Source organism: Panthera uncia, chromosome C2 (assembly GCF_023721935.1).
Source record: "Panthera uncia isolate 11264 chromosome C2, Puncia_PCG_1.0, whole genome shotgun sequence".
Taxonomy (NCBI): domain Eukaryota; kingdom Metazoa; phylum Chordata; class Mammalia; order Carnivora; family Felidae; genus Panthera; species Panthera uncia.
In genome coordinates, this window is record NC_064810.1 from 56,673,975 (window position 1) to 56,701,031 (window position 27,057).

Consider the following 27,057-nt stretch of genomic DNA (forward strand, 5'->3'; position numbering starts at 1 on the left):
CACAATAAGCAAAGATCATGAGGTAGAGTCTGGGGAAAACTGGGCATAAGCTTCCAGAGCTCTCTCCCACTGGAGTCAAACAGGAATGACTTGTGATGACATGGGTGAAGTGTTTCCAACCATGGAATCTCATTAAAGATTCCATGAACAGAATTTTTATTGGAGACTGATCATGTTGGCACTCCTTGCCTAGCATATACCCAAATTTCAGATTCTTAGAAGGAAAGTAGGTGTTCATCAACTGTTTGTACAAAACAGTTTAGGCACAGTGAGCCGCTATTATCAATTAAGGTGGGAACTTTCCCAAATAGTGATTCCTCATCACTAGCCAAAGGTCATCCTTGCATGAAGGCCTTTTTATGGATAGCAGTTTAGGCTCACTGTGTTAACTCTTTATTGCACAAAACCATTGTCTCTGAGATTTTTCTTACCAGCCTCTAATATCCATTCTAGAAGTTTTTATTCTGGTGCTATCCTGATCTTACTAGAAGAAATTAGTGGAACATATACTTCTTATTGCTTAAAGGTCATAGGTCATAGAGTTGCGTATCATCAATCAGGCTAATAGGAATAATAACCAAGTTTGCATATATACAGGCCAATTTCAGAGATGGAAAAGATCCGCATCTTGGAGACAGTGGAAAAAAGTAACTAAAACCTGCTTTTTTTTTTTTTTTTTTTTTTTTGGAGATTGTTTGCTATATTGAATGCTAAATTAAAGAGCTTAACTGGAGATTCAAAGGATAGTGAGTATTTGCAGCTGAGATTATTTTGATGGAAATTAGGATAGAAGAGAGTAGGGTGATAGGATTATAGTATAAATTGGGGGGGTGGTCTAGTGTTGTCCGTCTTTTGTCCAGAATGCAGAAGAAAGGCCAAATTGCAAACAGTGCTGAAAATGACTGTAGACATCTAGTTTGAGAATACTCAGCCCCCTTTTTCCATTTTCTTTCCCTTTCAACAGTTTTATATGTATAAAAGTGAACTGCTCTGATAGAAATTCTAAGCACTGTCCTTTGAAATATTCTTATTGTACTCCCCCCCGTAAGTCTAAACATCTCTGTTTCCATGTGTATGGTCACTACTCTCGTTCTGGGGTTCTGGGCGTTTATTGTCTCATGCTTACTTTAGTTGCAGTAACCTCCTGTTAGTTTCCTAGGACTACTGTAACAAATTATTAAAAAACTTGGTGGCTTAAAACAACAAATGTATTCTCTTGCAGTTCTGGAGTACCTGAGTCCAAAATCCAGAGGTCCACAGTGCAACATTGCCTCCAGAAAGCTCTCTAGGGCAGATTCTTTTCCTTGCTGCTCCTAGCTTCTGGTGGCCACAGACATTCCTTGGCTGCATAACTCACTCTGCCTCCGTTTTTACATGGCCGTTGCCACAGTCTGTCTTTCCCTTGTTGTTTGTTACTTATAAGGACTCTTGTTACTGAATTTAGGGCCCACTTGGATAATCCAGGATGTTCTCATCCTGAGATTTTTAATTATATCTGCAAAGTACCTTTTTCCAAATAAGATCATAATCACAGCTTTACACTCCTAATTGCTCTTTCTGTATCTGTGGTTTTTTTCCCCCACAATTTTTTGGCTTCCTAAATATTCACTCTACAATATTACTTCTTTTTTCTCCTGCTTGTTTATATTTTCCCTGATTTGGCTTTTAGCTCCTGACGGGTAAGGAATGTTTCTCCTTGTCCTTCCTCAGCATAAAGCCTGATCAATGGAGGTAGGTGTTAAATAAGCGTTAGTGAACAAAATGGATGTACAAAGAAACTGAATTAAGAATTTGCCTTTCTGGCTTCATCTCTGTTACTAAATTACCAATACTTGGGTTTTTCTGATTTCTCTAAACTCTCCTTTCATTTTATGTTTCTGTGAATCTCTTTACTGTTGTTCTCTTTTCTGTAGTGCTTTTTTCTCTGATTGGAAAAACTTATCTTGCCTAAAATCCAGCTTATTCCATTACTCCTATACAAATTTACAGAAATAAAATCAGAATCACTAGTTCAGACTTAGCAGTCTTTTTTTTTTTTTTAATTTTAGAGAGCATGAGCAGAGTTGGGGAGAGGGGTAGAGGGGGGGGGTGGGGGGAGAGAGAATGAGAATAACTTAAGCAGGTCCACACTCAATGATGTAGCCCATCTTGGTACTTGATCCCATGACTCTGGGCTCATGACCTGAGCCAAAATCAAGAATTTGACGCTCAACTAACTGAGCCACCGAGGTGCCCTGAAAATTTTACTTTTTAGAAGGGGTTTTCTCACTGTACAAACTGTACAAACACTGTACAAACATTACATTACTCATTCCTTCTCCCAAGTCAACATACTTTGGCACTCTTAAAAGCGGATGTATCCCATTTTGTCTCAGAATGTCTAGGCAACTGTTATTCTGACATAATTATCAATAATGCTCCTTCACTTCCTTTTCACTCAAAAAAATGTGTTTTGGCTTGGCTAACAAATTATATGGTCACTCTACCCATACCATCCATTGCCTTAGAAGCATTATTTTCTCTTCTAGATTCTCAGCTCTTGGAAATCTCAGGCTATACATGATAGTACCAGAACTTAGTATTCAGTGAATGAAACTCAGTAAATACTTGAGTTCTTACTATGTGCCATACCTGCTGTATTTTGGTCCATATTAGCTCACTCATTTTTTCAACCTAGACTTGTAATATCTAATCCTTTGCTGCAGTGTTTTTCACTTACCTTTCTTTCCCTTACCTAACTTTCACCTTGTAAAATCTTAACTCTAATTCAAGTACAGCTCCAGAGATTTTTTATTCTTACCTTTCAGCTACTAGTGATGCTTGGAGAGAAAAAAAATCATATAACCATGCAGATTGGTGCTGCTATAGAATTAGGTGTTAGCTCTAACTGGACCTCAAACAATTCTAGCCGTTCTTCCTTTGGGGGTTAGTGCACACTCCCATGTTTGAATTTTTTAAAAAAAATTACTGAAACCTTGTTAATTAGGTGATGATAGTCCCATTTTATAGGTGTTAAAACAGGTTGAGTACCCAGGGTCACACTGGTAAAATTTAGATGCCTGTCTTGAATCTAGGTTAGTCTGACTCCAAAGTTCTTGCTTTTTCATTCCACCCTGTTATCATTCACAATTTAAGTCTCATTCTTAGGTCTCAGAAGTAATGTACTACTAAACCATAAACTCCATGTACTTGTTTAGAGATGCCTCTTTTATTTACAACAGTAAATTTGAGATTTTTGGATTATTAATGCATGTCATATGAATGTGTATAAATTTTTACATGGGTCATTATAGAAGGCTGTCATTTATGAGAATTGATAATCACTATCTTTGAAGCACCTGTTTTTTTACAATGTGAAAAAATCTGAGAGTACATATTCATAGGGCTTCTGTTTTTTGTGTATCACTTATAATAAGCTTCAAGTAAATTAAAGGATCGGAAATAAGTTCATTAGTATGGTTAAACAATTCTTTCATTTGAAAATTGCTAGTTATTGATTATAGATTTTACTGCTCGAATAACAGTAAAACCTAAGATAATTACTATAGTATTTGGGGTAATAAATGTTATTAGGATTAAAACTCATAATTTCATTAGTTTTTAAAAGTTGCCACAATTTCACAGGTTGTAATGGGATTGAAAGAGCAAATTTTTAGTAATTGTTATGAAAATCCATTCTCCCACTACTCCACTTCTGGTCGGAGTAGTGCTGACTTAAAACTCCAGCGCCCGGCCCAGCCCCTCCACCTTTTAATTTGAAAATCACTGAGCTTTTGAATGTCTTCACTAATATCCTTATAGATACTAAAATTTATTTATAATGTGCCTCAGCATGGTAGAGTTGCCAGGATTACTTTTTGAAGCCAGAAGCTTTCTTCTTGTTTGTCTTTTGCCACTAGCTATTTAAGGGCAGATCACCTCAAATGTCTCTATAAAAATGAGATTAGATCAGATTCCTATACGTTTTCTTCCTGATCTAAGATTTTGCGCTTCTGTTCTCAAAATACAAAGGAATTTGTGCTTTTAAGCATAAACTAAAGAGAAGCTGTATTTATGTTGATTGGTTAAATCAAGATATTTTCTTTATTTGAAATTTAAAGGTAGTGATTGAGAATAGATGGTGGAAACAACATTTTACAGCATTTTGTAAAGGCTGAAGTTACTATGTGAAGATAAGATGATATGATACAGTGGGATAAAATTTATATTTAGTGTTAATATATAGAAATAGTAGAGTAGAAGTTTGCTATCTCTTGCACCTGTTATTCCCTATGTTTGATTATGGGTAAATCATTATTACAGTAATCTAACTAGTTAGAAGTTAACTTATATTAAACTTCCATTCTGGAACTGCACTATCTAAGACTTTTCTGCCGTGAAACAAATGTTATTCAGCTGTACTCTTGAGTAGCATAGTTACTAGCCATGTATGGCAGTTGAGCATTTGAAATATGGCTAGTGTAAATGAAAACCAGAATTTAAACTTTTATTTAATTTCAATTAATTTAAATTTAAATAGCCACTTGTGGGTAGTGGCTGGGACAGTGTGATTCTAGGAATTGTTAAACATTGTGCCAAAGCATTATTAGTTCTATTTCTCTACTGTGTCATTTCTGATTACTGCCCTTTACTCATTTTGAATTCAACCTTCCCTCCAGTCTTACGTTCTGTATTTTGGCCTCATGCTGGATCTTTGATTAGCTTGCATTGGTCTTCCCAGCCTATGAAAATCTTTAAGTCTTCAAGGCAGAGCTTAAATTCTACCTATTGCAGAGCTTTCCCTGATTCCGCTATGACAGATGACACTGTCTCTTACTATTTGTATGACCCAGGTTAAGTTTTTTTAATAACCCTTTTGCTTCTTGATTTGTCATATGGAAACAAAAATTACCTATCTTACCTCATAGTATGCTTTTTAGGGGGGAGGGATGGAGTGTGGGGATCAAATGAAACAATAAAATTAAAAGTCCAATAAAATGGTATGTAAAAACAGACAATTTTTAGGACTATACAACTGTAAAGGGATGAGACATTTCATAAATGTGAAAACTGAGGTCAGAGAAATTGACTTCCCCACTGCCTAACATTATCCACCTCACTTTATTTAGTACTTCAGTTCCAGTAATTCTTTAGCTACATTGGTTTCTATAATCCTTTCATTCTATTCTTTTTCTTCCCTTCTTGACCAGCTGACAGTCTGTAGTCTATCATTGAAATCACTTCTTTGCCATCAAACCCTTGCTCATCTTTTATTTGTGCTAGCCTGGTAAAACTCTCAACCTGGGTTAAATCTTAGTTTGCCCATTCCATGCCTCTACTCAGGCAAGTGAATGCTGATTAACGTCATCATAATTCAAAGGTAGTAACTGCAGGTAGTTCTTGGAACTACCACATTTTCCTAATGAGTGGTTCTTTTTTATACTCTTAAAAAATTATTGATGACTATCACAAGCTTTTGTTAGTGTGGATCTTATCTGTCAATACTTACTTGGTTAAATATTAAAACTGAGTAATTTTTAAATGCTTTAATTCCTTCAAAAATAGTCATTACAGGAATGCCTGGGTGGTTCAGTCATTCAAGCCTCCGACTGGCTCGGGTCATGATCTTGTGGTTTGTGACACAAGCTTTGTGTCGGGCTCTGTGCTGACAGCTCAGAGCCTGGAGCCTGCTTTGGATTCTGTGTCTTTCTCTCTCTCAAAAATAAACAAACATTTTAAAACTTTAAAAAATAGTCACTACATGTCAACAAATATTTTTATGAAAAATTAGTATTTTTAAAATTTATTTATTTTGAGAGAGAAAGAGTGAGAGAATCCCAAAAGGCTCCACGCTGTCAGCACAGAGCTGACACCATCACCTGAGCTGAAGTCAAGAGTTGGACTTTTAACTGACTGAGCCCCTTAGCCACCCCCAAAAGTAAGTATTTTCTGTAAAAAATTAGTGGTAAGAGTGGTATAGTTCGTTATTTTGCAAATGTCTTTAACATCTATCTTAATAACAACTGGATTTTCATACCTGCTTCTGCATTTAACCTGCTGAATATCATATGTAGCCTCTAGAATATCCATTGTATACTCATGGCAGAACAGAATGAAAAAGATAACATTATAGAATGAGTGTGAACATAGTTTTGATTGTATTAACTCCCTGGAAAAGACTTGGAGACTCTCAAGGGTCACACTTTGAGTACTTTTGCTTCATTCCATCTGCTCTTTCCCATAGCTGTTTTCACACTTCTATCTTCTTAAGTCTCTAGACATCATCTCTTATCCTCACATGCAATCCTTTCTTTTTAAAGAACAAACGTAAGAAGTCAGAAAAGAACTTTAACCACCATTACTACCAATCTGTAAGGGTAGACTCTGGCAGCTACAACTGATGCACGATGGATGCCTACTGATATCCCTCAGTCCTGTCCCACAGTCCCTTTTCCTCAAAGATATCACTTTAACCGGTCTCTTTTGTCTCATAAATTTTGTTTTTCAGTCATTTCAGTCAGCATAAATATATGCTATAATAGCTCCCATTTAAAAAAGACTCTCCCTGATATATAATCTCTCTTGAGCTGTTGTCTCTCTTTATAGTAAAAATCATCTCAAGAGTTCTTTATATACTAAATGTTCTCCAGTTTGTCTTCTATTCTCATTTTTATATAAAACAGCTTCATAGGGTATAAGTGACCTATAATATGCTGCACCTACTTGAGGTGTACAATTTGGTAAGTTTTAACAAAGATGTATGCCTGTTGAATCGTCACTACAGTGAAGATAGTGAAATGTTGTATTGTGTCATCTATAAATCATCCATCTCATCTCTTCCTGTCCCCCTTCCCCTAAGCCAGCACCTATCTGCTTTCTGTCACTGTAGTTTGCGTTTTCTAGAGTTTTATATAAATGGAATTATACTTTATGTATTTTTTCTATCTTCTTTCAGCATAATTGTTTTGAAATTTATCCATGTTTTGCATGTTATCAGTTTATTTCCTTTTATTGTATTTGGTTATATAAATATTCCTTTTAAAATTTTTTAATAGGGGCACCTGGGTGCTAAGTTGGTTAAATGTCTGACTTTGGCCCAGGTCATAATCTCACGGTTTGTGAATTTGAGCCCTATGTCAGGCTCTATGCTGACAGCTCAGAGCCTGGATCCTGCTTCAGATTCTGTGTCTCTCTCCCTGTCTCTCTCTGCCTCTCCCCCACTCTCATTCTGTCTCAAAAATGAGTAAACGTTAAAAAATAAAATTTTTAATAGACTTTATTTATTTTTAATGTATTATTTACTTTTAAGAGAGAGAATGAGTGAGTGTGGGGGAAGAACAGAGAGAGAGGGAGACACAGAATCCCAAGCAGCCTCCACGCTGTCAGCACAGAGCCTGTTGCGGGGCTCAAATCCATGCACCATGAGATCATGACCTGAACTGAAATCAAGAGTTGGGCGCTTGACCGACTGAGCCACCCAGGCACCCCGGGACTTCACTTTTTTAGAGCAGTTTTAGTTCATAGCAAAATTGAGTGGATTGTACAGAGAGTTCCCATGTGTACTCTCATCACCCTTCCCCCCAGTAGTCCCTACCAGCATCTTCTACCAGAGTGATACATTTGTTACAGTTGATGAACCTACATTGACACTGCATCATCATCACCCAAAGGCCATAGTTTTCATTAGGGTTCACTCTTAGTATTGTACGTTCCGTGGGTTTTGGCAAATGTATGACATGGATCCACCATCATAGTATTATGCAGAGTTAGTTTCACTGCCCTTAAAATTCTCAATATTATACCTGTTCATTTCCCCCTCCTCTCCCAACCCTTGGCAACCACTAATCTTTTTACTGTCTCCATAATTTAGCCTTTTCCAAAATATCATATAATTGTAATTATTCAGTATGTAGCTTTTACAGATTGGCTTTTTTAACCTGACAATAATACATTTAAGGTTCCTCCATGTCTTTTCATGGCTTATACCTCATTTCTCTTTAGCACTGAATGATACTCCATTGTTTGTACCACAGTTGATTCATTCACCTACTGAAGGACACAGTGGTTGTGTTGACAAGTTTTTGGCAATTCTCAATAAAACTGCCATAAACACCCACGTGTAGATTTCTGTGTAGATGTAAGTTTTCTGTTTGTTTGGGTAAATACAATGGAACACAATTGATGGTTTGTAATGTAAGAGTGTATCTAGTTTTGTAAGAAACTGCCAAACTGTCTTCCATAGTGGCTGTATCAGTTTTCATTTCCACCAGTAAGGAATGGTAGTTCCTGTTGCTCCATATCCTTGTGAGCATTTGGTATTGCCAGTGTTTGGAGTTTAGCCATTCTAATAGGTGTGTAATGGTATCTAATTGTTTTAATTTGCAGTTCTTTAATGACATGATATTGAGCATCTTTTCATATGCTTTTTTGCCATCTGTATATCTTCTTTGGTAAGATGTCTGTTAAGGTCTTTTTCCCATTTTTCAGTTGGGTTGTTTTTTTTCTTATTATTGAGTTTTAAACGTTCTTTGGGTGTTTTGGATATTGGCCCCTTAGTATAAATGTCTTTTACCAACACTTTCTTCCAGTCTGTGGCTTGTCTTCTCATTCTCTTGATAGTGTCTTTTGCAGAGCAGAAATTTTAACTTTGATCATGTCTAGCTTGTCTCCATTATCTTTCTTGGATCATGTCTTTGGTGTTGTGTCTAAAAAGTCATCACCATCCCCAACATAATCTAGGTTTTTTCCTGTGTTATCTTCTAGAAATTTTATAGTTTTGCATTTTACATTTAGGTTTGTGATCCATTTTGAGTTAATTTTTGTGAAGTGTATAAAGTTGGTCTAGATTCTTATTTTTGCATGTGGATGTCCAGGTGTTCCAATACCATTTGTTGAAAATAATTCTCTTTGCTCTGGTATATTGCCTTTGCTCATTTGTCAGAATCTATTGATTAGAGTCGTATGAATTTATTTCTGGGGTCTCTGTTCTGTTGATCTATTTGTCTATTCTTTCACCAGTGCCACACTGTCTCGGTTAGTGTAGTTTTATACTAAGTCTTGAAGTCATGTGGTGTTCGTCCTGTGACTTTGTTCTTCTTTTTTGATATTTTGTTGGCTATTCTGGGTCTTTTGTTTCTCCATATAGTGTTAGGATCAGTTTAATATCTACAAAGTAACTTGCTGGGATTTTGCCTGGGATTATGTTGAATCTATAGGTAATGTTGGGAAGAACTGACATCTTGACAATATTGAGTCTTCCTACCCATTAACATGGAATATGTTTACGTTTAGTAGTTCTTCTTTGATACCCTTGATTAGTTTTGCAATTTTCCTCACATGGATCTTGTACATATTTTGTTAACATTTATACCCAAATGTTTCATTTTTGGGGTGCTAATGTAAATGATACTGTGTTTTTAATGTGAAATTTTACTTTTCATTGCTGGCATATAGGAAAGTGATTGTATCCTGCACCTTTGCTGTAACCACTTACTAGCTTGAAGAGTTTTTGGTCAGTTCTGATTTTCTACAGTACAAAATCATATCTGTGAACAAAGTTTTATTTCTTCTTTCCCAATCAGGATACGTTTTATTTCCTTTTCTTCTTACATTAGCTGGAATTTCTAGTATAATGTTGTAAAGGTACAACAGAGAGGCATCCTTGCCTTGTTCCTGATCTTATTGGGAAAGCTTTTAGTTTCTCAACGTAAGTATGATATTAGCTGTAGGGTTTTTATTTTTATTTTTTATTTTCTTTAACTTTTTTTAACGTTTATTTTTGAGACAGAGAGAGATAGAGCATGAATAGGGGAGGGTTAGAGAAAGGGAGACACAGAATCTGAAGCAGGCTCCAGGCTCTGAGCTGTCAGCACAGAGCCCGACGCGGGGCTCGAACTCATGGACTGTGAGATTATGACCTGAGCCGAAGTCACATGCTTAACCGACTGAGCCACTCAGGCGCCCCTAGCTGTAGGGTTTTTAAAAATAATTGTTCTTTATCAAGTTGAGGACGATCCCTTCTCTTCCTAGTTGTGGGTATTTCTTTTTATTGCTGAATAGTATGTGTATACTAATACATATGTATTAGTATATACATATGTGTTAGTACATACATATCTATTAATATATACATATATGCATATGACTATACCACAATTTGTTTATTCATTCTCTTGTTGGTGGACATTTGGGTTGGTTCCAGTTTTTGGCTCTTATGAATAAAGTTGCTGTGAACATTTGTGTACAAGTCTATGTACAGACACAGTTTTTTATCTAGTGAGTATAGACATAGGAGTGAAATGGGTGGATGATATGGTGCTTGTCTGTTGAACTTTAAGAAACTGCTGGTGTCTTGCAGTGTGGTTGTACCATTTTGCAGTTCAACCAGCAATGAGGGAGGGTTCCACTTCTTCCACATTCTCAGTCTTTTTAATTTTTGCCACTCTAATGGATGGGTAGTGGTATCTTACTGTGGTCTTAACTTGCATGTCCCTAATGATGTTGAGTACTTATTCATATGCTGTTTGGTGATGTGTCTCTTCAGATCTTTGCCTCATTTTTTAAATTGGCTTGTTTTCTTTTTATGAAGTTTTCAGAGGTCTTTATAAGTGTTTTGAATTCAGGTTCTTTGTCAGATATAAATCCTTTATCAAATATGTTTTGCAAAGTTTTTTTCCGCATTAAGTGGCTTGTCTTAAGAGTATATTTTGAAGAGTAGAAAATTTTTGATGAAACTCACTAATTGTGCTTTTGGTAACATACCTAAGAAATATTTGCCAATCTAAAGTACAAAAATTACATTTGCATGTCCATGTGAATTTTGAGAAAAAGAACTTGTCAAGTTTAAAAAAATCTGATTGTATTTTGATTGGGATTGTGTTTAATCTGTAGCTCAATTTAGAAAGAATTAATGTTAATAAGAATATTAAGTCTTCTGTGAGAAAAGTTTATCTTTCCATTTATTTAGGTCTTTAATTTCTCTTAGCAAATTCTGTAGTTTTAACTGTGGGTTTTTCATAACTTCTGTCAGATTTATCCCCATTTCTTGTTTTTTCTTGATGTTATTTTAAACAGCAGTGTTTTAAATCCCTCCCCACCCCATGCCCAATTTTTTCAATGCTAATACATGGAAATAAAATGGATTTTTGTATGTTGATATTAAGTGCTATGTAAGGACTACTGTCCCTGCTTAATGCCCTTGTTATAGTAGCTTTCTTGTAGACAATCTATCAAATTTTCCACACAGATGATTGTTTTCTCCAAATACATTTTTATTTTATTCTTTTCTAATCTAGATGCCTTTTGTTTCTTTTTCTTCCTTGATTGTACAGTGTTGGATAGAACTCAGGGAGATTGGTTGTTAGATTCTCTCAAGGCGTTGAGGCCTTGAGATTCACTCCAGGTGGTAAAACGAGACCAGTTATTGGGCTTACCTTGTATGTTTACTGTCTCTCAGGATCAATATTCTTTGTTGCCTGTTGATCATTGTCTTGAAATGGTTGTTTCAAGCAAGAGGGTAAATCTTCTTACTTTTCCTTGGTTATAGGCAGAAGTCTCTATGCTCTTATAAATCTATACCAGTCAGGCTTTTATCCTCCCCACTCACTAAGGCAGTTGCTAAATTCATTGGTTACTTACTAGTCCTTCTTGTTTGGCTGACTGGTAGTATTTGGAATAATTGATCACTCTCCCTTTTCTAGGTACTTGGTTTACTTATGGTGCAAGATTCTTCGAGGTGCTTTTTCTTCTTCCCTGACTACACTCTGTCATCTTCTTTTTTGAATTCTACTCAACTTCCAAACGTTTAAGTGTTTGAATGCACCATGGGTGAAATAGGCAAGTCCAAAACTGCAGTTCTGAACTCCTCTCTACCTCAGACCCTTAAAAATGCTACACTTGCTAATCTCATTTTGGTAAATGTCAGCTCTATCATTTCACTTGCTCAGGCCATAACTATAGACTACTTTTGGCCTTTCTATTTCTCTTAGGCCCAGTGTTTTTTTCCACCAGGAATCCTGTTTGTTTTTCTTTCACAATACAGTATATCCAGAATTGTGCTTAACTCTGCTTAACACTACCACTTTGATTATCCTGATTCAAACCCCATCTTCTCTCCTGCATCAAGAAAAGGCAATGATGGTACCCTAAAGTAATCGCTGTTACTTTCCTTTATTTTCCTCCTTGGTTCTTATTATCTGATATCTTATTTTAATTCTTTTTCTCCAATTAGAATTTAAACTTCATAAAGACAGGGACATCTCTTCACTACTATTTCCAGTACTTAGAACAGTGCCTGGCACAAAAGTACATACCTAATTCATACTGATAAATACATGTCCTGGGTTTTCTCATCCGGTTTGTCCTTAGGATATAGGACCTCCCGTGATCCCAGAGTTACTCTTTCTAGTTAAAACATGACACGAAGCTAGAGATTCTTTCATATTCTAATAGTATTAGAATTTGCAGTTATTCATAGATTTTACATTCTATTATTTAATTAACTTCATTTTTCTATGCTTATTACTGTTTTGAGTGTTGTTTGGGTATTTTATAGAAAAGAATTTTTTGTTACATTTTCAAGGCTGATGTGGCTTAAACATTTATTACTTTAAAACAATTCAGATTAATTATTGAATGTAGTAGTGATAAATCTGATTCATCTAAACTTTAAGTATGCTGAAATTGTTGAGAATACCTCTGTTAGTTTCTTAAAAATGTGTACTTCAGTTGTTGCTTTAAAAAAATTATTCTAAATTCTGAGGAGTCTGAAAGGATCCATACCTTTTTGGAAGTATTGTTTGTAGTTGAACATAGAGTATAATAAACAATTGATTTAGAGAATATTTGCATATACCTATTTTGTAGATGATAAGTAACATTTAGAAGATCCTGGGACCTAAAATGGACAAGATACCTGCCATTTCCATAGGTTGAGAAATGAGATGTGATAACAAAAAATAGTATCACAGTATTAAAAAAGGTAGTATTGGGGCATCTGGGTGGCTCAGTTAGGCATCTGACTGGATTTCTGCTTAGGTCATGATCTCTGGTTCATGAGTTTGAGCCCTGCAGACTGCACTGACAGAGGGATTCTCTCTTTCTTTCTCTCTCTCTCTGTCTCTCTCTCTGTTCCTCCCCCACTTGTTCTCTCTCTCTCTCTCTCAAAATAAAAACTTAATTAAAAACATTTTTTAAAGGTAGTATTAAAGATAGATTTGTGATAACTTCTATTACTTTTTGGTTCATTGTTGGGAGTGGGAGAGGTAGGAAAGTGAACTGTGGTCACTTTATATTTCTGTTTCAGATACTTTAATATGATCTCTAATATGAACATCAAGTCACTTTTTGCTTTTAAATAACCCATAGAAGTTATAGGACATGAATCATATTTTCTTTTTCTGTCACAGACTTTTTAAAAAACATTTCCAAATGATTTGTATCCTCATTACACTCTAAATCTTGACTGACTATTCAAATATACATGAAAAATCCAGTTTTATTTTCATGGTTCTAGTGTTTTCATGGGAGCTACAGGTAGGAGGAAAACACCGATTTCTCTCTTTTTCTCTCTGAAAGATCAATAAATCCAATTTAATTAATTAGTCAATGCTACAAATGGTATTTTGTTTTTCTTTGGCCTCTAGAGTGTGCAGTAATCAGGAACACCGTACGACAGTGTCAGGCAGGGTCTTGCCAGATATGAAAGGTTCAATTCTTTGCTGTTCCTTAGCCTCTTTATATTCCAGACTTACATCACTCTTAATAAAGAACTTTATTAAAAAACTTCAAATAATTTAGGTCTTTAGAAATCAACATTTGTATATCTCTAGGACACACCTCTGCTTTCTTGTCAAACTCCACTTCATGTGGGAAAGTGGGGGAGGAGGGAGGTTTAATGTTTGGGAGACCTTGAGAAGTGAGGCATTCAGTGACTTTGGTATAAGAACCATAGTGGAGAATCTGTTTCTCTACAGTTTTAAGATTCTGTGGAGGAAAATCTTACTTAGAAGTGGTTTTTAACTTTTGGGTTTAGTCTAGGATTGGAAATATATTAGATACTTTTTTGCAGGCAATAGAAACTAACTCTGGCTAACTCAAACACAAAAAAGGAGATACATCATTAGAAGCTTGTGGAATCTAGGGGAGAGCCAAATTACCAATACTTACAGGGTAATATAAAGCCTTGCTCAGAGGTTTAAGAGTTGAAGCAACAGAAAACTGTGCCAAAGTTTACTTTTTTATAGCAAGCAAAAACTACTCAGAAAAATTTTGCAGAAAAATTGGAAAGTAAGAATTGGTCATTTTCTCCTAGATATTAAAACAAAAGGTGAAAAATAAAAACCTGGTAGTTATATTAATACTTAGAGTAAAATTAAACACTTACTGTGGGCTCCTGGGTGGCTCAGTTAGTTAAGCATCTGACGACTTCAGCTCAGGTCATGATCTCACGGTTCGTGAGTTCAAGCCCCACAACAGGCTCTTTGCTGTTAGCACGGAATCTGCTTTGGATCCTCTGCCTGCCTTGCTCTCTCTGCCCTTCCCTGCTGGTGTTCTCTAAACAAACAAACAAACAAACTTAAAAAAATTAAGCACTTACTAAAATAGCCATTTGTAGTGGGTTTTTTTGTTTGTTTTTTGTTTTTTGTTTAATGTACCAAGCTCTTTGTTCCCTAGGGGGTTAGTTTTTCTGATCAAATCTATCATCCTTTTTTCTAGATGGTTTTTCATTCTTTTATTCTGAGAGTGGCTTTCCCTATTTAAATATTGTAGAATATACTTAAATATTGAAAATATGTTTTTGATTCGGTGGATTCATTTTTTCTTTTTCCTGTCTCGAAATACTCCCTTTAGTAATGATGGCTCAATTAGGCCATAGTTCTTACAGGCTGTAAGGAGATATGATTAGCACTGTCCTTCCCAGGTTGTTCTGATACTTGATGTCTTAGGTCAGATTGCTATAAGAAAACACTATGGACTGGGTGGCTTAAACAGCAAATACTTATTTTTCACAGTTTTGGAGGCTGAGAAGTACAAGACCAAGGTGCAGATTCCGTTCTTGGTGAGGACTCTTTCCTGACTTGTATGTAGACAGCCACCTTCTTGATTTGTGCTCACATGGTGGAAAGAGAGAGAACTCTCTTCTTTTTCTTATAAGGACATTAATGTCACCATAGGAGCTATACCTTCATGACCTCCTATAAACTTGATTACCACACAAGGGCCCCATCTACAGATATTATCACTTTAGAGATTAGGACTGTAATATAAAAACTTTGAAAAGTGCAAATACTCAGTCTGTAACATTTCCCTTACCCTATCTCTTCTTTACTTTCACCTCAGGAGGATATAATTCTGTTTATTTTTATTTTTAATTTGCTTTTATTATGAGCATTGCTTATTATACATGATTTTGACATCAAAGAGGAACAAAAAGTAAAAACTGATAGTTCTTTCCTTAATCCTCAGTATCCCACTTCCTAAGAGTAACTAACATTATGTGCCAGAATATACAGTTATTGTCAGTATATATGAAGTTATATGTAGCTGTTTCTTACATTTAGATACTCAGTCCGTGTGTGTGTGTGTGTGTGTGTGTGTGTGTGTGGTGGCACGTGCATGTGTGTTTGTGTTTAGTGTGAAGCAGGGTTCTGTTTCCTAGTAATTAGCTCTTATTAGCATCTTGACTCATTCTTTATCTACTCATAGAAAATACTTGGTTATATACCAATACCGTTATATATGTGTGTGTGTGTGTGTGTGTGTGTGTGTGTATGTATGTATGTATGTATGTATATATATACAGTTTCTGTATTTTAAGTTGTATATATGTATATATGTGTGTATATATATATATTCAGTATATGTATGTATATGCATTTGTGTACTTTAAATTATTTTCAGATACTAATAGTATTTTTTATTTTTACTTTAGTATTTTTATCTAGTGTTTATTTAGTATTTTTATTATTTTACTTTAGTATTTCTCCTCCCTCCTACTGGGCCGTTGTTTTTGAAATACTTCTTAGCTGTTCCCTAGTCCAGTTTCAAGAATTTTTATTAGTTTTCACTAATTGCATTGAATTTGTTTGTTAGTATGGGGAGATAGGATGTCCAAGTAGTATTGTTTTCCTATAGGAAGATGACATATCTTACATTTATTCATATCATTTGCTCAGATTTATAGGTTCTTTATACCTTTATTCATGGGTGTTTGGAATGTTAATGTTTGCAAATATTGTCATTTTCTACAATAAATTTGTAATGGTTATCACCTCTTATACCATGTTGTATAATTTTTATACATTTTGCGTGTTTATATGCACCCATATGATTCTACTAGCCCTTTATTTGGCCGCCTTCTTCTTCTTCTTCTTCTTTTTTTTTTTTTACCTCATTGCACTGGGATTTCCAATGAATAGTGGTAATGATACTGTGCCATTTTGTCTTCATCTTTTTTTAGTAGCAGGCCTTCTTCTATTTTAGTGTAATGATGGCCACTGATTTAAGAAAAATCCATTTTATTATTAATCCTTTTCTTGGTTGTTAGATTCTTTTTTTAATCAGATAATGAACGTTAAATTTTATCGAATGCCTTTTCAGCATCAAATGAGAAAGTCAATGTGAGCTTTCAGTGTTGTAAATAGTTTAAAAATATCCTTACATTCTTGGAATATCCTACTTGGTCATTGTGTCTTTTTTTTTTAATAGAAAGATGGGTATTATTTCATAATATTATGTGAAATTTTTAATATTCATAAATTGCTCTTTTATTTATATATTTTCTGGTTTAGTACTAGGCTAATGATAGCTTGCTGAAATACATTATAATACTTTATATGTCTTGGCTTAATTTTAAAAGCTTAGAAATTATCTATACTTGAAAGCATGATAGAGCACAATAAATTTGGGAGACTTGATACTTTTTGGGGGCAGTGGTTAAATAAAACCTTTTTCTTCTATAGCTGTTACGTATAGTCACTGAGAAATGTCAGTCCTTTTTTTTAATACCTTCAGTCATCTCTTGGATGACACAGTTTGCTCTCTTGTTTCTTTATTATTTGTTTTTATTCATTTAGGTTTGGATGATACAGCTTGCCTGTCTCTTTACTTATATTTTACTTATTTATTTATGGGTTTTTTTTCCTCCCTTAAAGGGCTCATGGAAATAATATTGTGTAAAGTTTTTGTTGTTGTTTAGAACTGTTTGAACATGTTTAAAACACATTTTTTGTGGTTATATTTTAGGTGATACCCTCTACATTTTTAGATTCATTTAAAAATATTAATTGGACATAGCTCTACATTTTAAAGATACTATTTATATAATATATTGTTTATCCAGTTTCCATGTTTGAGTGTTTACATTGGTTTACTTCTGAATTTGAATATTTATTTTGTCAGGAGACATGTGAGTTATAAGCTCTCCAAGGGCTTGTATATATGTTCAAATATACTTGTCAACGAGCAGCATCTTGCTTGAGTTTCGTTTTCATAAATATTAGTCTTATTTCTCTTAAAATAATTTAGATTTGGTTCATTGCTTTCAGGAAGGAAATCAGCATTATAGGGGAAAAGTTTGATGTGTTTTTTTTTTTAACTTTTGCTTTTGGAATTTTTTTTCTTCATTCATGAAATGGAAAAAATTGATTTCATATTTATATAAATGTTGTTTTAACGAATGTTTTCTGGTAGTTAGTTTATCTTAAGTTTTTTATAGATATTTTTGATAGAGGGACCCTCTAGAGGAAGACACTTTGGTATTATATTTGGTTCAACAGATCCTGCATGTAGTAGTTATCTATTGCTAACTAACAAATAGGGCTGGGATCTCATCCGAAGGCTTGCCTGGGAACTGATCTTCCAAACTTATTCTTGGCCCAATCTAGCACTTTTTCCTTCCACTACAGCCATACTGGCGGGTATTTGATTTATTTGAGAGTCACTCTTTGGATTTAACATTCAGCCCTGAAAACATCTACCTCTTTTGAGTCTTTCCTGTTATTTATTCATAAACACGTGTGCGCGCGTGCACGTGCTCATGGGCATGTGAGCACCTGTAGAAGGGGAAGTGGGAGAGAGAGGGAAACAGGAAGGAGGTGGGAGGAGAATGATCAGATGGTAGTATAACTTATTTCCATTTTAAGAACTATTTTTTTCCCCCATAGGTGCCTTAGCTGGGCCAATTATTGTGGAGCCACATGTCACAGCAGTATGGGGAAAGAATGTTTCATTGAAGTGTTTAATTGAAGTAAATGAAACTATAACACAAATTTCATGGGAGAAGATCCATGGCAAAAGTTCACAGACTGTTGCAGTTCATCATCCTCAGTATGGATTCTCTGTTCAAGGAGAATATCAGGGAAGAGTCTTGTTTAAAAACTATTCACTTAATGATGCTACAATTACTCTACATAACATAGGATTCTCTGATTCTGGAAAGTACATATGCAAAGCTGTTACATTCCCGCTTGGAAATGCTCAGTCCTCTACAACCGTAACTGTATTAGGTAGGTATGCTTGAATTACATATTTTGGTGGTAGTGGCAAGGATTATAATAAAAATATTTCAAGAATTTAAAATGATTGAAAAAATATATATATATATAGTTTCTAAATAATTCAAATATGATTTTTCAAGTTCTGTCTTAAAATCCTGTAATTCTAGCCTCTCAATTTAAACAAAATTTTGTCTGTATCTACCCTACCCATTTATGTGATTCTGTGTGGTTCTTAGCTATTTTCCTTTCTTCATGAAAGATTATTTTTTATGTATGATACTAAGTGTTGGGTGTTTTTGATATTTTAAGTGTTCTCAAATTTTCAAACTTTAAATTACCATCTTTAAATAAGCTTTTCCATTTATTTAAATGTCCATTGTCTTAGAGCTCATTGATACACCTCATGTTTGTTTCTGAAATCAAATTTTATTTCTGCTCCTGTGGATTTCATAGCTGTTGGAATCTTGGGCTGTTGATTGTAATGAACAATCTTCTGCCTTTTTCTGATAACTGTTAGAATCTATGGTGGAATTTAAAATGAGCTTATTAACCACTTACAGTGAAAGGACACTAGTTTGGAAATACTGGTTTATACTTTTGGAATAACAGAATAAGGATTAATGAGTAATAGCAACCTGAGCCATTTCCACCCAGAATAGTACTCCTTTAACAGGAGATTTTTTCTCTGCATCTACCTGTTTGCCCACCTGCTGATAGCTCCCCTCCTCCTTCCTCCTTCACTTTCCTTCCAGATGTTAAATGCTCATAAAAACTCTTTGTACTCCTTAGTTGGTCTTAGTTCCAGCTTTCAGAGACAAAAAAAAGTAACTAGCCCCTGGTATTTAAAGGCATAATTTCAGGGTCTCTGAAATGCAGGAAACTGGTTTTGTCCAACTTTGGTAGATATTTTTTCATGTTTAGAGATACAATTTAAAAATAGAAATGAAACTAACTTCTTGAAGACTTGATATGTTTGTAACACTGACCTAACAGCTGTGGGGATATGTAACTCACATTAATGAAATTGATACTTTTGAGGAATGTTTGATTAGGAGGCAAGGCATAAATATCTGAAAAATCAAGTGCAGGCCATCAGGGTAAAAAAGGTCCCAACAAAAGTTCAGTATCTAGAAAGTAATCGTTTATGTGTGGAAGAGGGAGCTCATGCGAATAAACTTTTTTTTGCTCTAAATTTTAGTAATTTCCCCTGAATTAATACAATATTCAGTGGTTTAAAACTCAAGACTGTTTATAGGACGACTAGTCACGATTTTACCCATGCCTATATCTCTAGCTTCTTCTGTTCCATCCCTTTCTTCACTTTTCCTACAACCCAAATTTAATAATCATGATAAACTATTTGCAGTTCTGGTAATACCTGTTTATGTTTTACATGTGTTTTTATTTCTGGCTGGATTGCCTTTTTCTTCCTGTCTCTCTCCTCCTACGTTCTTCTATTTAAATTTTTTTTTTCAACGTTTTTTTATTTATTTTTGGGACAGAGAGAGACAGAGCATGAACGGGGGAGGGGCAGAGAGAGAGGGAGACACAGAATCGGAAACAGGCTCCAGGCTCCGAGCCATCAGCCCAGAGCCTGACGCGGGGCTCGAACTCACGGACCGCGAGATCGTGACCTGGCTGAAGTCGGACGCTTAACCGACTGCGCCACCCAGGCGCCCCACGTTCTTCTATTTAACTGCTATTCGTCAGACCACATCCTTTTAGAAGCCATTGTTGAAATATATAACCCCTTGCAATTTGATGTTTTTCGTTTTTGGCTCTTTTGCCATTGTATCTTGAGCTTGTCTATTGCAGTAGTTTCCACACTGCTTACTGTGTGTTTTCTCCATTAGAAACACATGGTGGACTGTAGCTATGTACTTTAAAATTTAACTTTATCTAAAGCCTACAAGGGTTCCTAGTATATAGCAGTCATGCCCTTTTAAATGTTATTTAAGTAGAGGATAGGGATGGATTGGTGAGCTTTTTAGTCTACAGAGGTGGTGTAGAAAAAAAAATAGTTGAGTCAGCTTTGAATTTTGGGTAGGTTTTGGGTAAGAAGAAGGGAAATAAGTGTAGGGAGAACAAGTGAGCCAGTGTAGGGAGGCAGAAAACAATACACATTTGGGCAGAGTTTTTTAGTGTCAGGATTGGTGACATTTTGGGCTGAAATTCTTTGTTGTAGTGAGCTGTCCTGTCCATTGTAGACTGTTTGGCAGCATCCATGACCTCTGCGCACCAGATGGCTAGTAGCAGTCCTTCAGTTATGACAACTGAGAATGTCTCTAGACATTGCCGGGTGTCCTCTGGGAGAGGAGAAGAGAGGAGAGATCACTTAACTGTTGAGAACCCTCATTAGTGGAACCACTGAATAATTTGTTGATTGCTTATAGGATTTATATAAAGCACAAGAATTAAAGGCTAGAGAGTTGAGTAGGACTGCATTAAAGTAACTTGAAGGTTAGGATGGGCAATTTGAGCTTTGTATTACTGGAAATGCCAAGTTAGTGTAAGGTACTGTGCTTGCCTCCCTTTTTCTACTCTCAGACTCTTGTTGTGTAAAGTATGGTTCCTGAACCAGCAGCATTGGTATCACTTGGGAGTTTGTTAGAAATACAGAATTTCAGGCCCCTCCCAGACTTAATGAATGGTAAGTCTACATTTTAGCAGAATAGCTAAATGATTCATATGCAGAGTAAAGTTTGAGAAGCACAGCTTTCACTGTGCTTATAGGGATACTTAATTCATAGTAGACTTGATTTAGGGAGTAATGTGGTGAAAATTGTGATTTATGAAGATCGGTCTGGTGTTTTTGATGGATTGGAATGAAGAAGTCCCAAAATCATAATCCTTCAGCCATGAGGACATGAAGACTTGAAATTAATTTTCTAATTTCTGCCACTTGAGGAAAGAAGGAAGCTATTATATAGGAATAACTGTCAGGACTTTCTAACTGATTGGATATAAGAAACAAGGGAGCTTTGAGCATAACAGGTTTTGAACCCTGGTGATTGAATAAGTTATGTTACTATTAACTCCAGTGGGCGTGTCTGAATGAAAACCAGGTGTTGAGGTTGGGAGGCTAAGATAATGAGTTCAGCATTTGTTTTATTGAGTTTGAGGATATATAGGCAAAAAATACTAGTTGGTAGTTAGAAACTGTGGAGTCAAGCCCTGTATCAAAATTGAATTAGAGATCATCTGGATAATAGTGTATATCAGATAAAAGTTTTTAATTAAGGCAGATGCAAAAAGTAACTGAAGGCCCCCAGGACCCAGTATTTATTAAGGCAGAGGTTAGAAGAAACAAATAAAGAGAGCTTTGAGAAAAACTCAGGCAAAGTAATACTACTTACATGATGACAAGATAAAATTTTTAAGATTTCTCTAGCAGCTTTTACCACAGGGAGAATTAAGCCCTACAGACATGATTTGAATAGCCATTTTTTTTCAGTTTTCCTAAGGATGGTGCACAGCTAGTATCATTCTAAATGCATAGCCCAGAAAGTAATTCATTACTTACAGCAGATACTTTAAGGCATTAGTACTTAGTTCTTTGGGAAATGAATGTGAAGAACTGCATCAAAATATCAAATTCTGTGAAGTTAGTCAAAGAAAATAGGCATACAAAAATATTGAGCCTGTAGTTTACGTGGTGACCTTAGAGTCTCAGTGCAGTGGTAGTAATAGAACCCAAATTAAGGGAATGTGATATAACAAAAAACCTTTGGGAAAATTTAACAAGTGTCCCATAGTTGATTACTATGTACCTAGTTGATTACTTGTCTTGATGGGATATTACATAGTTGTTGGAATTATGGTTAAGAAAAGTGTTGCTGCTTGGGGGGGGGGGGAGCAAAAAAATATATATCCAGATAGAAACTAGAAAAAGAAATAAAGAGAAGTGGAAGAAGGTGAAAATGACTGCATTAGGATATTGTAGTTGTGGATAATTTTCCCGTTTTTCCAATTTTTAGAAATATTGCTTTTGCAGTAAAAAAAAATTCCATTGCTGTGCATGATGGAATGACAGGGACTGGATTTACCCTCTCTCTAAGAACAAGAAACCAGGCAAATAAGAAAGTTCTTAGTTATTGGACAATAGGCAGTGTAGGATTATGATCCCTGAAAGAAGGAAAACAAAGCGAGTCCCTACAATGTTCTAGCTTCCTCTTTAGGCAGTTTCCAGGCTACAGCTCATTGACAAGGATTTGAAGCAAAGAATGATGGTTTCAGGGAGAGTAAAAGAGACATTGGAATTCAGGGAGGACAGGTGATTAGAATTTGTGGAGGAGAATACTGGAAAGCAGAGAGCATCAGAGAGAGAGAGAGTGTGCGTGCTTCAGAGATCTACAGAAGGGCACTCTCAAGTCTTTTTGGTTTAGTACTGATCTGTGTATGTGTGAGAGGAAACTTTTGAGGTGGAGGAAAGAACCAGCAGAAAGCAGTAGATCTAACCAACAATTCTGGTGTTCACACAGGGCTGGGAAAACTTCATATTCTCCCCATTCAGAGTACAGAAGGGCATTGGTAGAATCTTAAGAGGAAGCAACAGCAAAAGTGCTGGACAGGGAAGGGTACAGAGAAGTTAACTAAAATATTGAGGTATATGAGAAAAGTAACTTCAGAAAGCCAATACAATCTACAACTAGGAGATTTATTCCCTTCATAGGAGACAAAAATAGCAGTTTAAAATTGACTTTAAAATAATTTTTTAAAGCTCCTCAAAGATAAAAGCTTCTATTAATGATGGCATAAGTTATTCAGACCAACTCTCCCATAGGAGGGATGCAGTATAAAATACCACTGAAAGCTTCAAAGAGGTAAGAATATAGTGAGAAATCTAACTAGACCAAAATCTAGGAGAAGGTAAAAACAGAAATAAGCCTAGTACTGAAAGCTGCATTCCACCTGAGGGCTTTTGAGAATTCAGAAGAAACACCTGAGATTTTGAGATTTTGAGAGCCTTGAGAAAACAGAGACAAACTTCTAAGTGTAGTTTTGCTCAAGATGGGATGTCTAGTAACCCTTCTTTTATTCACTTGGTATCCAAAGCTTACATTTTTCAGAATAGTAGTAAACTAGAAGTAAACCAGCCTTCTTACAGACTTCTAGGTTTATGATTACCTGAGTGGTCTGATTTAAAAAAAAATTTTTTTTAATGTTTTTATTTTTGAAAGAGAGAGCACGCAAGCGGGGAAAGGGCAGGGAGAGAGAGAGACACACACACACAGAATCCAAGCTGTCAACATGGAGCCTGACACAGGGCTTGAACCCACACTCAACTGGTCGCCACCCAGGCGCCCCTGAATGGTCTGATCTTAATAAGTTCAGGAGATCCTAGACTGCTTAGAGATTTCAGGAGATTGGTAGAAGAAAAGTCCAATCTTTTCTAGTCTGGAAGAAAACTACCTTATTTTAGACCCCGGATTATTTCTCTCTTAATTATTCAGACACAGGCATATAGTTTCCTTGAGTAGGCAGGCATACAAGTAAAGAAGACCCCACAAGCAGCAGCCAGCACAAATCAGACAATAGAAACAGACCTGCAAAGATACAAGATGTTGGAGTTATCAGACACAGACTATCAAACAGCATCACTTAACATTTGAAGAGATAAGTCAGTCTATAAAATTTCTGCAGAGAAGAAATTATTTGAAAAAATACATAATAATTTGCCTAGAAGTAGAGAAGTAATTTTTAGCATATAAAAGCAGTTAACCATAAAAGGTAACTGAAAACTGATAAATTTTGGTACATTTGAATTAAAAATTTCTGCTTACCAAAACACATCGTAGAGCAAAAAGATCCTAAACCAGTAAAGGGTATTTTTTTTAGCATATATCATCAAAAAAGGGCTCTTTTCCCAAATCAGTAAGTAAAAGCAATTGGTTTTAATAGGCATTTTGCAGAAGAAATTCCAAATGGCCTATAACATGAAAAGATCCTTAACCTCATTCATAATGTAAGAAATTAAAAATACAGTCTCGATGATAATATGATTATATACATACAAGATTCACAAACATTGGGAAGTCAGACAGTATCAACTTGTGGTGAGTCTTTGGACCAAGAGGAGCTCTAATATTGGGAGTAATTTGGTACCTTAAAAAGCTTTTTTGGCATTATCTGGTAAAATTGAAAATAAAAATAGTACTAATTCCACTATAAGGGACAGACTAGAGAGGCATCTGCACAAATATGCCAAGGTACATGAATGAGAATGTTTCTTATAAAATTATTTACTCCAAACAGGAAACTGCGCCAATGTCCAATGGTAAATAAACCGTACAGCAGTTAAAATTAATAATTTATACAATTGCATGTAAATTTAAATGATCTAAAAATTAAAAGTTAAAAAAATGAATTCCAAAATAATAAACTAAGGCTAATTGTTCTCAAATAAATTAATCTCAGGAACACAAAGTTGAGTCAAAGAAAAACTGTTACAAAAATGCATATAGTCCAATACTATTTGTGTAAAGTTCAGAAATAGGTAAAATGCAACTGTTTTTAGGTTTGCATGTGTTGCTTGTAGACCTATCATGAAAAGTAAGCAAAAACATATTTCCAATAATGGATTCATACTTGGGCCGGTAGGTGTCAAGGTCAGGAAGAGGCATGTTGAGGAACTTGGGAGGTGCTATTTTTTTTTTTTTTAATTAAGATGTATGGTGGTTACATAGATGTTTACTATAAAGTGTTCATTACATGTGTTGTATGTACTTTTCCCATTGCTATTTTACAGCAGTACATCTTGTAAAATACATAGGGAAATACATAAGGAAAATATCAATACGCCTTGAGGTAATTATGAAACAAAAAAAAATAGATACAAATCAAGAACAGATGGCACTGAAAGAACTAGTTGGAAATTTTGGAAATGAATAAAAGTTATTGGGATAAAAATTTAATATACAGAATAAGCTATAGGCTTGAGCCAAATAATTCCTGAAGTGAGACTGAGGAATTTATACAGAAAGAAGCACATAAAATTTGCTGGAAAATGTGAAGAGATAGTTAGTATAATGGAAGGTAGATTGAAAGGGCCTAAGCATTAAGGTTACTTTTCACCTGCTGAGGAGCTTTCTTATACTAGAAAAAGGTAATGTCATCTACATTCTAAGCATAACTATTATTGACATTATACTTTAACAATGTAGGTTCCATACTGGTAACTTAATTTATATTTTCTGTAAACATTTTTGCTGCAAAATGAAGCTGTATGTCTAAAAACTACATTCTTCCCCCTTGCAGAGTGATAGTACTTACAATCTCGTAATGGAAATTATGATCCAACTTACAGGACATTTTCATATACTAACTGGGGAGAACTCATCGGTCCCTGTAAAGAAAAACGTATCTCTGCTAGGGAGAACCGTCTTCAAGATTATAAAGTCTTCCTTAGCTTCTTGTTTGCCTTGGCTTATGATCCTCTCTTGTTCCAAGAATCTAGTTGATGTTGGTATTACTTAAAAGTGTGTGTGTAGATTTTATAGGCCTTTGCTTCTAAGTTTATGAAATATGGTTAGATATGGCTTGGAAGGATGTAAATATATTCTTAATTGAAATGTAACTACTTTTTTTTTTTTTTAATTTAAACAGTTGAACCCACTGTGAGCCTGATAAAAGGGCCAGATTCTTTAATTGATGGAGGAAATGAAACGGTAGCAGCCATTTGTATCGCAGCCACTGGAAAACCAGTTGCACACATTGACTGGGAAGGTGATCTTGGTGAAATGGAATCCACTACAACTTCTTTTCCAAATGAAACGGCAACAATTGTCAGTCAGTATAAGCTGTTTCCAACCAGATTTGCTAGAGGAAGGCGAATTACTTGTGTTGTAAAACATCCAGCCTTGGAAAAGGACATCCGATATTCTTTCATATTAGATATACAGTGTAAGTAAATGATAACATCTGCTTTTGAAACATATCATGCATTTTATTTTAATTTTCTTCCTTTGACATAATTCTATGTCAGACTTTTTAATTTGAATATTTAGTATTCAGATATTCTTACAGCTTTTCCTTGTTGACCTTTTCTTTCTTAATTTTTAAAAATATTTTCATGGAAATTTCATTTAACCAGAACATTTTTTCTTAGTTTGTAAAGATGGAGAGCGCCAACTTAAAATTATTTAATCTTATCCTTTTTAGACTGGACTTAAGCAAATTATGGAAATATTTATACCTCAAAATGTGCAATACTTTGAGACAAACTTCTCTAATCCAATTAATATAGCTGTTACTCAGTTTTATTGATACCACCCATGATGTTTTCAGCAAAAATCTTTCACTGCCTAGATGCATTTTAATTAGAGTGAAAACCTATGTTTTTTATTATTGTTTCTCCTCTGATTTTCTTGATCATGTTATAGAGTAAGACAGTATTTTAAAGATATCATTGGGATCATAACCATTGTAGATAAGTTCAAAGCTTGGCCCGTCTTGTATTTTTTTTTTTTTTTTTGGTTAAGGGATGCTCCCTTGTGTGTGAAGTTTGTATATGTATATATGTATGTGTGTGTACTTTTTCCTGTACATTTTCTCAATTGTTATGTTCTTTATGTAGCACTTA

General features: G+C 35.2%; 1 protein-coding gene across 1 annotated transcript in view; it reads left to right on the forward strand.

The window, feature by feature from the left end:
* The window catches only part of NECTIN3 (nectin cell adhesion molecule 3), a 125,313-nt gene that overhangs the window by 19,960 nt on the left and 78,296 nt on the right, over window positions 1-27,057 (forward strand). The window contains exons 2-3 of the mRNA XM_049628153.1: window positions 18,144-18,485; window positions 26,082-26,378. Coding sequence (XP_049484110.1) covers window positions 18,144-18,485; window positions 26,082-26,378 — 639 coding nt within the window. The remainder of the gene's footprint in view (window positions 1-18,143; window positions 18,486-26,081; window positions 26,379-27,057) is intronic.